This window comes from Sander lucioperca, chromosome 3 (genome assembly GCF_008315115.2).
Source record: "Sander lucioperca isolate FBNREF2018 chromosome 3, SLUC_FBN_1.2, whole genome shotgun sequence".
Taxonomy (NCBI): Eukaryota; Metazoa; Chordata; class Actinopteri; order Perciformes; family Percidae; genus Sander; species Sander lucioperca.
The window spans coordinates 28,949,676-28,962,888 of record NC_050175.1 but is presented as its reverse complement, the minus strand read 5'-3'; the positions used below and the strand labels follow the sequence as shown (position 1 = coordinate 28,962,888).

The following is a 13,213-nucleotide window of genomic DNA, read 5'->3' as shown; positions in this document are numbered from 1 at the left end:
TTACACCTCTTAATCAATTATTGATATATTGTCTGTGTTTTTGATTGTGTGCATTAAGTCATCTGAATTTTCCAATCTGTGATCCAAATTCAAACACAAGGGTGGTCCCATTACCAGTGCTAGAAAGTAACTAAGAACATTTACTCAAGCAGCCTACTGTTTTGCGGTACTTGTACTTAGGCCATTTCTACTCTACTACACTTTAGAGTGAAATATTGTACTTTTTGACAGCCAGAGTTACTTATCAGATTCTTTTTTACATGAAACACACATGCACTTATTAATACAACACATCGTAATAAATGAAACCAGTGGTTCCAAATTTTTGTTTTTTACTTGTGACCCTACTTACATGCTGTGTGGGGACCCAGGTCACGTTTCAGATGTTTATGAGTTGTTTGCAGTTCCACCAGAGAGAATTTCCCCTCTAAACTTCTCAATTTTCATTTAAATAATTGTTTGAGGCCCAAATAAGTCAAATTATCCAATATTTCTTGAAAAAAAAGATGAAGCAAAGATTAGAGAAAAGGCCAATAAACAAATATGTGTTGATATTATCATCTCTCAACTCCAAAGATTGGTCTAGTGACCCTTTATAGGGAGCCTGGCCCTTAGGGTTGGGAACCTGGACGGAGCCACCAAACTGTAGGAAGGAGTAATACAGGCCTATTTTACCATATGGCAGAAAAAAATCTAAATGCTATTATTTTTGTCAGGTTATCTGAATGCGTGGCGTTTTGCGGCTCCGCCCACTGCAGCAACTGACCACGGACCAGCTGCAGAGTGTTATTTACATCCAATAACTTACATCCTTGAGTTTTTGAGAAAGGAGAGAGGCTTGGGTCCAAGGAAGATTACCAAAAAGATGTAATAACGACATAACAGAACAGGATTTTACGCTGCAGCAGACTGAAAAGATGCTTCTCCCTTGTGGATTCACATTAAACAGTCCCTCCCCGACCCTCTGTGTGTTCCTTTTCCCCACGTGGATTAGAACCATTCCCATTGGTCCGTTGTCGCCCAAAATAAGGTGTCACTTCCAGATCCATGTGTCCTGATGTTACTTCCGGTCACAAGATGAAAGGTCCTACATTGTAGGTGTCAATTCTTTTCAAGTTACAAGAATAAACATTATTTTGTTCTAATATAGTCTGCATGCCAGCAGGGGTTGGCTCCAAGACTGATAAACAAAAGGTTTCCTCCTGCTGTGTGAACAAATTGCTTCCTCCTGTATAAGTGACAGACATGACCTAATTAACACAATAAGCTTAGGAATCAGTATGAAAAAGAAAGATATTGAATTGGGTCTAACCGTATTGATACAATCCTTTTCGCTTAACCCATGCTGCAGCGTACATTGAATACATCAAAACATAAAAGTACATTGATATCAAAAATCAGCATTGTTTTTAACTTTTTTAAACTCAACACACTGAAGTTACGTGTGAGAGATATGTGCATGCTATTTTAATCTATTACATCCTTTAACTATATTGTTCTCAAAAGGCTACATTTTGGAAAGTTCTGTCAGCCAAAGTTTGAAGACCACCCCCCCCCCCCCCCCACACCTTTTTTGCAATTAAAACAGCGACACACTGCTACTGAGCAATATTCCCATCAATCATCTGTATTTCAAATTATTCAAATATTTGACCTTGTCCATGAACTTAACCTACTTTTTGAGAAAATGCTCCGCCCCGCTGAACACAATCCTTATTTGCACATTCCCCATTTTGCAGCAGGGGCTGCAACTTTTTTTCTTTTCTTTTTTTTTTTTTCGCAGGGCATGTGGCTTTTAAACGAGAAAACATGATGGAGATGTATTTGATTTCAGTATTTTTAGCAAGTATCCTTATCATACCGTTCGGACTCAAAACGTTGTTCCCTTATGTTTGGATGGATATTCTGTATTTCGGGGATCTACTGCGGATTTTAGTGAAGTTTGTGTCGAGGCGAAGAAGGAGACCTTCCTTCTTTGTTTTGGACCGTTTCTTGGAGCAGACCGCTGCGCATCCAGACAAGCCGTTCATTTTGTTTGAAAATGAAAACTACTCGTACACTGACACAGATAAATGGAGCAACAAAACAGCCAACGCGCTTCAGTCTCACCCTGGGTATAAACCTGGGGACACCGTCGCACTTTTTATGGGGAACGAACCCGCCTTTCTGTTTACCTGGCTGGCCTTGGCTAAATTAGGCTCTCCTGTGGCTCTTCTCAACCACAACATCCGCACCAAGTCTCTGCTGCACTGCTTTAACTGCTGCAAGGCGAACGTGTTGATTGCAGCCTCAGGTATGCATCTGCGTGCATGTATAATTGTGTTTATGAGCAAAACTTAACTTAAAGTTATTGCAGTAAGGCCTTCTCTTCAAGGAGCTGTTTTTTTTTTAAGATTGTTTAAAGGCTTTTAAAATAAATCATTATTTATTTAACTTAAATGTCTGTCTTTTTAGAAGAAGTAGTTTTTTTCTGCAAAATGGGATTGGCACAGTGAAAAAGTAATAATTCTAAAATCCTTAAATATGTAGACTAGAAGTGCTCAAATTAAAGAAAAAAAAATAGAAGTTTTATATTGCTATGCTTTTGTTTAGGGGAGTTTATCCATCACAGTGGGCCAAGTGACAGCTGATATTTCCTTAGTGATGTAAAGGGACTTGGGGAATTATCCTGAATACATCCCCTGCCAGATTGATTTAACCCTTGTGTTGTCTTCCATTCGACCATGCATCGTCCTCCCGGTCAAAACTGAAAATCAACTCTTTTCTGACGTTTTTGTCTCTTTTTTCGACATTTTTGGCACTTTATTCAATGTTTTTTGGCGCTTTTTTGACATTTAACGCTTCTTTTCACTACCATGTACAAACACCACCAACACCAACTCATAACTAGTTTTACACTTTTTACTTATTTTTGGAATTCATGGTCAATAAAAAAACCTTATTTATAGGAAATTATACCTAATTCTTGAGTTAAAAAAGCAGAAATTATGAATTATTTAGACTATTAAAGGAGGGATAATCACAGAAGGGTATATGTCAATGTTCAGTCGGGATACTGTTTCAAAACAGTCAGTTCTTTTTTTCAAATGCTAAAAAATTTAACAAAACACCCAAAATTCAATGAAAGTAGAGATCCGGTCTTTTGTTGTACTTGCGAAGCGCGTTGTATGGAATCATCTGTGTTATTTTTTGGGTAATCCAAATTATCCATATTTCTGATATAGACATTTACACAACAGGTCAAATTTGACCTGAAGACAACACAAGGAGAAGGGACTTATGCTAATTATTAAAGCTTTAGTGCGTAACTTTTTGATATTAATGAACGTCCGTTACATTCAAGCCATTGTCAAAAGAATTGATACAAAGCTAATTAAGACTATCAGCTCTACATAACTCTCTCTGCATTTCTCAGTGTGGCTACGTTCAGAAGATTGTGTCGTCCGGCGACTTTCGCGCACAAAAGGCTTGTATCATGTGGACGCGCCAACAGTTTTGTTGTCATTACTTACAATTCATGGGGGAGACAAAAACTATGCACTATAGCCTAAATATGAAATATTGATCTAGAATGAGTTTGTATCCAACTGAAGTATAAATGTCAAGCCTTCGTGAAAAGGGATTAGGTACAGAATTTCACTCAGTGGCTTGACAAGGCTCAGTGGGCATTTTTAAGGGTCTTTAAAATTTGCCTTTTGGGTAATTGGAGCAGCTTTTAACTGAGTCAGGGGTGCAAACTGTATTTTTGTTCTCAAAATACTGCAGTGCACATTGTCATTGTCTCTTGAACTACTCCCTAAACATGTTGTTTTATGGTATGTCCCTTTCTAGAGCTAAAGGAAGCAGTGGAGGACGTGCTGCCCTCACTGATAGAGAAGGGCGTCACCATCCTCCTGATGACCAAACACTGTGACACACCTGGGATTGAGAGCTTCTCTGATAAATTGGACAAGGCATCAGACACCCCGCTCCCTCGATTCCTCAGATCACACATCGCATACAAAAGTCCTGCAGTGTATATTTACACCTCTGGAACTACAGGTATCAGAGTGGTAGCGTTTGTTTTTCAGTTTCATTTGATAATCTGTTCCCACAACAACATAATATCAGTTCTTCAGTTTTGTGCTGTTTGTGTCTTGTTGTATTTCAGGTCTCCCAAAGGCAGCTGTGGTCAATCAGAATCGCCTCTTAACAGCTCTGGCTGCTTTATCTTCAAACGGTGTAACGTCTAGTGATGTCATCTACCTCAACCTGCCTCTGTATCACACAGCTGGATTCATTATTGGCTTTATCGGATCGATTGAGGCGGGTGAGGCCTGTAAAACAAATAAGACTTTTTGAGGGTTGTGTGAGATTTCTTGTAGGCCGGTGAATACTTACTGAGCTAACATGGAGTTGTTAGGTTGTTATTTTGAAATGTCATGCTTTGTTATAAAATTGTTGATAAATAGCTATTGTATCTCAGGCCAAACATTTTCAAATTCAGACTGCAGCAATAGGTAAAATCTGCATTAAAGGCTTTGCCACAGTTAACTATACATCCATAAGTTCACCAAGTTAATTGTGGGCTCCAACGGCAAGCAAGTGATTTTTCAATGCAAGCTGCAGGTCCCACTTTCCATCCTAGTGTAAAAGCAAACAGGTCACAGGTGAAATATTTTTGCACCATAAACCAAACAAAACTGTAAAACCATGTAAAACAAAATGGTTTGACACTTAAACCAAACAAAAGCTGTAAAACAGTGCAAGCAGTGGCTGTCCCAGGAAATCTAAGCAGAGATGTGATGGATAATTTATGGCAGATCCAGTTTTAGTTTGTCATAATACATTAATGACATACATTCACTGTCCAAAGAAAAAACGTGTCTCTCTACTTCTTAAACCAAATAAACCATTAAATGTATTGTCACTAGGGCTGTCAAACGATTACATTTTCTTAATCGCGATTAATCGTTGAATTTCTATAGTTAATCACGATTAATCGCATGTTTTATCACATGATTAAAATTCTATTATTTTGCATTTCAGAACTGTTTTTAAGTACATATTAACAATGGAAAGCAATTCTTACCAGTGTATCTTGATTGGGAATCAAATGAATGCAAAGAAAGTGACTTTATGAACTTGATTTTAAGATTTGTATTTGTTTATTATATATTTAATCTAGTCACACATTTGAATCTAGAGTCAACATTAGGGTTGGGTATTGTTTGGTTTGGATACCGGTGCTAAAGCGGTACTTTTAAAACGGTACCGGTGCCTTAACGGTGCCTGAACCGATACTTTTTAAGAAAGTTAAAAAAAGAAGGGTACTAAACAGTTGGCGACATTAAAGAATGGCTTGTTTATTGCTAAGGCCATATCGTCAAAATTAAATGTTTAATAATAATGTAATCACTATAACAATAACTTATTTCACTAGTAAATAGCTGTTGAATGACAAAAACAACCACCAGATGGGAAAAGGGCATTTAACAATAACTTTGAATGCACCACAAGGCTGTAAATTACCAGTTTCATTGAACGCACCGTCTGTGTTTTTCCGACAACAGCAGCTGCAGATTGTTACATCCCGGTGTTGAATCCTCTACAGTGAAATACAGACACACTTTACACCGTTTAGCGTTAGCTGTCAGCATTGTAACCGTGTTTAATCCAGCTACTAGCTAGCGGTAGGCTAACGTTAGCTGCTGTCGAGTATAGTGTTAACTAGCATCACATGCAGCAATGTTTCTGTTGCCTGCAACGTCTGTTTCAGAGCATCAGAGAGAAGTGCAGACATATCAGTGGCACCAGAATGAGGCACCGAAATCCGCGTTGCTATTCCTGCAGCAGCAGGATGTGTTACGAGGAAGTACGGCAAAATAGTAGCCTATTAGGCACGACGCAAAGCCAAGTGAAGTGAAAATAAATTAATATATTAATATATATATATATATATATAATTTATGTTGGAAATACCTTTATTTAGCCTATGCGAAGAAAACCAATTCAAAATATATCAAAATTATAATGTAAAGTATGTTGTTACATGCCATTGCACATTTTTAAGTGGGTTTATGGAAATACTGCGTACTGCGTATACCTGCGTTTCACGTAGACTCCCCCACTGCTCTGAATGTGTACCATATACTGTAACCCTTACCCATGTTAACCTTAAACTTGATGGATTAACAGGGTATCGTAAATGTAAAATTATGGGTCCATGGACTGTGCTTGACCAAAAAAGTTTTAAGTATAACAAACGCCAGGTTGCAAAACCTTTGTTAAAACCAGAAGAAAAAAGTTGGCCTGTGTGTAAATGAACAGAAAGTGTCTAACAAAATTTGCATTGACAGCTGTTTTTCTTAGCTCATAAAAGGTTGACGTTTTGGAGATACATGGTGTTCACAGGACAACAACGATAGTTGACATACAATGATTCATCATTTTACAACTGTATTAAGTAGAAAAAAGTAAAAGCTATTACATGTCACAAGGATCATATATTTAAGTGTTTTATTTTAGAATGCGATCACTGACAAGGTATCGAGGTATCACTTGAACCTTACATCTCTGCGGTTATTATTATGCAGCTTCACGACAGTGGCAGCCTTTTACAAGACCTTCATAAGATTATGAGGCCTTTGTGCTACAAAATTTGTAAACCGAATTAAACTTGTTTCCACACTACACACAAAGTGTTGCCCCTGCTCCTCCTCCTCCCTCTGGTTTCCCTGACCCTGTGGGAAACGAAATGAAAGAGTCTTTTGTCGCTGTGAACCAGTAATCTGAACAGAGCTGGGTCAACCAAGACCAGATTACCTCTACTTTCTAACTGCTTCGTTCTAAATAGGTGAAAGTTCACACTGCTGTTATATGTCTTGGTACGCAGTCTGAGTAACACACATTTTAGGAGATTTCCAACACTGCTCCAGAACAATCACCGTCCTGCTGTGCAGTACATGTAGTTAAATGGAATACAGTTGGCATGAGTATGTCTTACATAACGTACAGCAAATTCAACTTTAACTTAATTCAAAATATAAACGAGTGTAGAAATAACCTTATTGGTACAAATAATACTGGCGTTTACATAACGATTAATACATCTTACAACTAGAATGTTATCTTTGGTTAAATGGGCATCACCCGTATCTCTACTTTTTATAACTGAATTTTAAAAATAATTAATATTTTTCAAAAGTTGTGAACAGCAGAACGCACTGAATTGAAAACATAAATGGAAATGAATCTGAATCTGTTGTCATCACATGTATATGCTGCTTAGCTTATAATCAATTTATGTTTTTGCTGTCTTATTTTGAAGGGTCGACTATCATTTTGAAGAGGAAGTTCTCTGCCTCTCAGTTTTGGGATGACTGCAGGAAATACAATGTGACTGTTGTGCAGTACATAGGAGAGGTGATGCGTTACCTCTGTAGTACACCAAAGGTAGGTTAACTGTTCCCAGCTTTTCACACAGTGTTGTTGCAGCCATGCAGAGCTCAGTACTGCAAAACTAAACATATTACAATATTTTCGCTTTCTTGAAGTAGGAATAATTTTAGTTTTGGAGATATTTGCAGATTTTAAAGTCTGATAGTAATATTTTGTAACTATTTGAAGTTGCTGATACTGCCTTTTAATTGTATAAATCATGTTTATGCCACTAAGTATCAGTTACAGTATATTCCATGTTAGCCTCTGCAGCAATGTCTTGATCATGTGAAGGTTAAAACTCTGAACTGAAACACAAACCAGTGACATCCCTTTAGGGCTGGCTGGAGGTTAAGGTCATCCACCCTCTTAATCAGGGGAAGCAATAATGCCTTCAGAGGAAGATTTTTTTGGACAGAATGTAATTGTACAATTGTACAATTTAAGGGACAACTAAAATGTATATAATTGCAGTTTTATTCATCTGTGGTTGTGAAAGAGCTGTCAAGATGTCATAAGAAAACTGCCATCCCTGATGCCTCATATATAAAAATACCGCTCCAGTAGTTTGACAAATTGATTATGATGATGATATTAGTCCAGCCGTATTTTAACCTATAACCTGTATCCATTAATTGAATGCTTGCCTTTTTTTTTAATTACCTGATTAGAACTCAAAGAAGGCCATACAGGATATGTGGCTTGGCACTGTAGGAATCATGCCTCCTCTCTGCCATCTTATCTACTGTAGTGTAAAACTCCTTCAATCGAGACAGCTGCGTACTGTGAACCGGCTGCAGCAAGCTGCCATTGAGAAAGATCTAGTCAGAGATGACTTTCCAAATCAGTACATTCCCCCAGCACAGCTGGCTTACCAAAATAGAAATTGTTAAATCGGGTTTCAGCCTTCTGCGTCATTATCTGTAGGGGTTTGAACAGCATAAAACTATATGGATAAATGTAAATATGAATTGCTGATATGATAAATAGCAATGTTTTAAAAGTAGCATTGCATACTTTTCAGATCTCTTATATAATATGCATCTGCTGTATTTAGGAGTACTGTAAACATTCTGCCTACATGTTTGGCCATTCAGAGTATCTAATTGCATCACATGAAGTGCAGTCTCAAATTTACTGCGTGACCCTGTTTGAGTCAGAGGAGGTGGTCTGTCTGTATCTGGTCACCACTAGGAATAGATGCTGACCTTAACTTCGGAAGACCATATCAGGTAACTTGGCAACCAAATTACCCTGGACTAGTAGACTTTAGGGTCACATTTATTGCATTTCTTATTTTTAAGTCACACAGAAGTATTTTTGCTCGGGTAAACTGGTTTCTAATGTCTTACATATAGACAGGGATTAGCCACACTTGATTAGAGAGGATCATAATTAAGGGACTAATTAGATGATTGATGTCTGTTCGTTATAAAGCATGCAACATCAAATATGTGTGTGTTTAAAACACGTGTAGTCTCACACTTATAAAATGCTGACAGGTTAGTTTTTGACCTTTTGATAAGGTTTTTACAGTCAGTTGATTCTAGTACTTTGACTATTTAAATTAATTAGCTATCAAAACATGTATTTCTGTAGTACTTGCAAAATGCTTGATCTATGTGTTTGTTCTATTTTTATGTGACAATTCAGACAGAAAATGATAAGGACCATAAAGTAAGGCTGGCCATTGGCAATGGTGTCAGAGCAGAGATATGGAGAGAGTTTGTCAATCGCTTTGGGGACATTCAGATCCGAGAGTTTTACGCCTCCACCGAGGGAAATGTGGGATTTGTCAACTACGCAGGAAAAATTGGAGCTATTGGACGAGTTCACTTTTTTCATCAGGTAAGTATGAGATCAAAAAACATTTATGTTTCTGTTAACATTGTTTCTGTTATTAATTACAGCCAATTTGTTAGTGTGTATGTAATATATATATATATATGTATGTGTGTGTACATTTGTTGGAATCACACATATGCCATATATTAGAATGCCATGTACAGTATGTCTGTCTGTCAATACATAAATAAATAATATGGGAATAATATGTTTTATTCTGCTGCTAGTGTAAAAATGTATTGGGCACAATGTCTTTACTTCCTCCTGTAGAAGCTGTTTCCCTTCACTCTTATTAAGTACGACACAGAGCGGGATGAACCGATTCGAGATGCTAACGGCCTTTGTGTGGAGTCGCCCAAAGGTGAAGAAACTCCCGCTTAAACTTATACTTGCTCGATATTACATCTGGATCTTGTAGGCAGAGGCTATTTATCACCCAAATCAGGACACCGATGATGTGGCAAGTAGTCCATTGCTGGACAATGGCAGTAAAAGCCATGTCTCTTTGCTTTTACTTTAAGGTGATACAGGACTGCTGGTGTCGAAGATCACAGACATCGCTCCTTTTGTCGGCTACGCCCAGAATGAAGATCAAACGGAGCGGAAAAGACTTCGCAATGTTCTCAAGAAAGGAGATCTTTACTTCAACAGTGGAGACCTAATGAGGATCGATAAAGACAACTTCATTTACTTTCAGGATCGTGTAGGTGACACATTCAGGTACAGAACTCCTGTGCACCGTGATTTGATTTTTAAGTTTATTGTTGTTTTTTACAGAATAGTATCATTATATACTGCAGTATCAGTCATATTATACAACGACAAATTAAAGACTTGAACAAATGGAGGATAATCCATAACAAGGCCACTGACTTTTTACTGTTAAAGGTGAAAAGCACTTTAAGGAAAAAATAGTCCCTTTAAAGCTGGATTGCGGAACCTTTGTCTCTCACCATTGGCAGTGAGAGTAATTACACAAACACTGTCGACGTGCTTAGGAAAAGCAGTGGGATTGGGAAGGTATTGGGTAATACAGGTCGACTGAGATACCATGTTATCAATCAGAGAGCCAGAATAAGCAGCTACGCTCTGAAGAACTGCAAACCCCAAATTCCACCTGGCGCGTCTGCGCTGCATTCCGGCTGCGCCACAGCTGCCAGAGCAATCACTGCCACTCAAGACAATGCTTGGGATTCCACCAGCTGTGACGCAGTGCATCCCAGAAGCGTCCTAAAAGCGTCTCTCTGCTACAGGATAAATGACCAAATGACCTAAATCTGCAAGCAAAACGCTCTGCTTTTGAAACGCCCCCTGGTGTGGTACTGCAAGCCGGAGGACGGAACAAAACTACTGCACCATCTGCACCTGGTGGAATCCCCCGGTTAGTGAGTGAGCAAGGTTAGTTGACGGCACTTTGTGAGAGTCTCTGGACCGTCTACATCTGGTCCCAAATGCCACTGCATAGCTGTTGACTATCTTATCCTCTGTACATTGGCTTCCTATCAAGTTCAGGATTCATTTTAAGGTTCTTGTTCTGACGTATAGAGCCTTGCATGGTCAGGCACCTGTGTATCTCTGACCTGCTGCATTCTTATATTACCAGAAGCTCTGACTAGGGCTTACTGATTGTTCTTCAGGCTCGACTAAAAACAAAAGGTGACCAGCATCCTTTCGGTGTGCCAGCGCAAGGAATGTGGCCACAGATACCAGACACCACAACTCTGCTATACTGAGAAATACAGAGAGCTTTCCCTGGTGGTGATAGGCTTAATCAGCATTGTCCTCTTCCTGTTTTTGTGACACAATCCATTATTTTTATTATTATTTTATTATTTTTCTTGTTTGAGGCCACAGGTGGAAAGGTGAGAATGTGGCCACAAATGAAGTGTCTGACATCCTGACGATCAGTGATTGTCTCAAAGAAGCCAACGTTTATGGAGTCCAAGTGCCAGGTGACGTTCATTTCCTCTGTACATTTTTTACCTTACAGTATGTTTTACAAAAATGTCATGACTTACAAATGGCAGAACATTGAAGAGAGACATTGGTAATGAAATGGAAGACAAATGCTTTGTCTGTTTCAATTTTGTTTTGGCAATGTAGGGCATGAGGGGCGGATAGGGATGGCAGCTGTCACTGTGAAGGAAGGTGCCCAGTTTGATGGAAGTAGAATATATCACCATGTGGTTAACTACCTGCCTTCATATGCCCGACCACGCTTTATAAGAATACAGGTACGTTTATTTCACAGACACTCTTACTTTTGGAAAAAAACGGTGCATTCAATTTAAATAAATTAAAATATTTGACAAACATCTTTCTGTTCTCAAACAATGTAAATAACAAAGATAGTTATGTAGTGTTTATGTCACCTTGGCAATACAGACAACAGAATATTTTCCTGTGTTTGCAGCATGTGAATAAAAGCAGGTGATGATATACTGTACCTGAGTGTTTTGTACTTTTCTTCCATCTAGAATGCCGTAGAGGTGACGGGGACTTTCAAGCAGATGAAGGTGAAGTTAGTGGAGGAGAGTTTTGATCCAGGACGTATCCAGGACCCTCTTTACATCCTGGATGATAAAGAGAAGAGTTACATACCGCTGAGATCTCAGGTCTACAGCTCCATCATATCAGGAAACATCAAACTATAAGTAGGCTCCTAGGGTTCATCCCATTACCGTATTCCGCATCTTCGTTTCCCTCACTTGCGTCTCTTCCTCGCGTCTTAGCTTCACCCTCGTAAGATGCGAGGATGAGATGCGAGGACAGAGGAATCCTCATTTGGGAAATGGGACATGCTCATTCACTCAAGAGTCACTTTACTTATGGCGTGTGCACAGCTGTATCACCTGTCACTGGGCTTAACGCGAAAGAAATCCTACATAGACCCTCTACAATTTAGTTTTATATGTTTATTGAAATTAATTGATCAATCTCTTTTTATTCATGGATACATCAATAAACAAAATACCTACAGGGATAGCCTTTGTCTGCCTTAAATAATTAGTATACCCAATGATACATGTTTGTGAAGTAGTGCTTGTCCCGCCATGGCTTGTTTAATTTTTGCCAGCTGTGGAGCTGGGGCTGGGGCATTTATACACGTGTAGCGATATAACAATTCCGCGCATAGGCTGCACTCATGTTCTCACTTCCATCTCCTCTGGCAGCCTCCTCTCTTCAAATCCTCAGAGCGCATTAAGGAAGTCTCAATTGATTTCCGGGTCAAGTGATCGAGGATAGTGGAGTCGAGGAGGGATATTGGGATGAAGCCTTAGTGTTCATTAACTGTGCAGGCTTTTCAGTCTGGCTGCATTGATACTTTTAATAATGAACTTCCAGCTCAGTGACCAATTTTTTGTTGTTAATATTATATAATAATCATATTATTGTGTGTAGTAAAATAATGGGGAGACATAAACATATTTATTAAAAGCAGTAGATGGGAATCAGAAGTGTAGGATTCATTTATAAGGATTTGTGTCAGGGGCCGGAGTCAGCCTGCATGCGGGGGAGGGAGTTTGATAATATAAATGACATATTTACTGGCAAGTGATAATATAAATAGTTGATCTACAAGCATGATGTTTGCTTTCCAGTATGAGGACTTCTGCTTTTACTTTATTCAGTCTAATAATGGTGTTGAGAAGCATTGCTGTATGTATGGATAAACAGATAGTGTAGCTTAATGACTTTCTCTGTTGGACTTTCTCTTAAAGTTAGTATGTACTTAACAGAATGTCTTGCTTATGGGAAAGACATGAGTAGCATGTAATGGTTTAAAAGTTGCAAAAAAAATGTATAACAGGACCTAATACGAATTGTATATTTATGTGCCAATATCTGTAAATATAAATTACTTTAAAATGAAATTGAGTCAGTTATAGAATGTATTACATGATATATTCATATTCATTGTGTTTTAGTTTTTGTAGAGTTGATCTTT

General features: G+C 38.4%; 1 protein-coding gene and 1 long non-coding RNA gene across 4 annotated transcripts in view; one reads left to right on the top strand and one right to left on the bottom strand.

The window, feature by feature from the left end:
* Positions 1 to 1,754: 1,754 nt before the first annotated feature.
* On the top strand, positions 1,755 to 13,054 carry zgc:158482 (uncharacterized protein LOC100009650 homolog). 3 transcript variants are annotated; one of them, XR_004896889.1, is made up of 11 exons: positions 1,755 to 2,293; positions 3,832 to 4,041; positions 4,151 to 4,309; positions 7,310 to 7,434; positions 9,073 to 9,267; positions 9,535 to 9,625; positions 9,786 to 9,984; positions 11,119 to 11,216; positions 11,368 to 11,498; positions 11,742 to 12,411; positions 12,471 to 13,054. XR_004896889.1 is itself a non-coding variant. In XM_031306300.2 (11 exons), exons 1-10 carry the CDS (start codon positions 1,810 to 1,812, stop codon positions 11,916 to 11,918), a joined length of 1,869 nt encoding a protein of 622 aa, XP_031162160.1. In that variant the 5' UTR covers positions 1,755 to 1,809; the 3' UTR covers positions 11,919 to 11,952; positions 12,220 to 13,054. The 3 variants fall into 3 exon arrangements, 2 of the variants coding, with proteins under 2 accessions (XP_031162160.1, XP_031162159.1); XM_031306300.2 differs by having other exon boundaries at positions 11,742 to 11,952; positions 12,220 to 13,054; XM_031306299.2 differs by having other exon boundaries at positions 11,742 to 13,054.
* LOC118494725 overlaps positions 10,127 to 13,213 on the bottom strand; it is a 20,857-nt gene continuing 17,770 nt past the window's right edge. Inside the window, exon 3 of the long non-coding RNA XR_004896890.1 lies at positions 10,127 to 10,136. This is a non-coding gene — a long non-coding RNA (uncharacterized LOC118494725). The remainder of the gene's footprint in view (positions 10,137 to 13,213) is intronic.

What these genes read in the sequence shown, in the direction of transcription:
- zgc:158482 (XM_031306300.2), top strand. Translation starts at nt 1,810, where the DNA reads ATGATGGAGATGTATTTGATTTCAGTATTTTTAGCAAGTATCCTTATC. An exon ending in CGTGTTGATTGCAGCCTCAG is followed by an intron (nt 2,294 to 3,831) that starts GTATGCATCTGC and finishes GTCCCTTTCTAG; the next exon opens with AGCTAAAGGAAGCAGTGGAG. An exon ending in ACCTCTGTAGTACACCAAAG is followed by an intron (nt 7,435 to 9,072) that starts GTAGGTTAACTG and finishes GTGACAATTCAG; the next exon opens with ACAGAAAATGATAAGGACCA.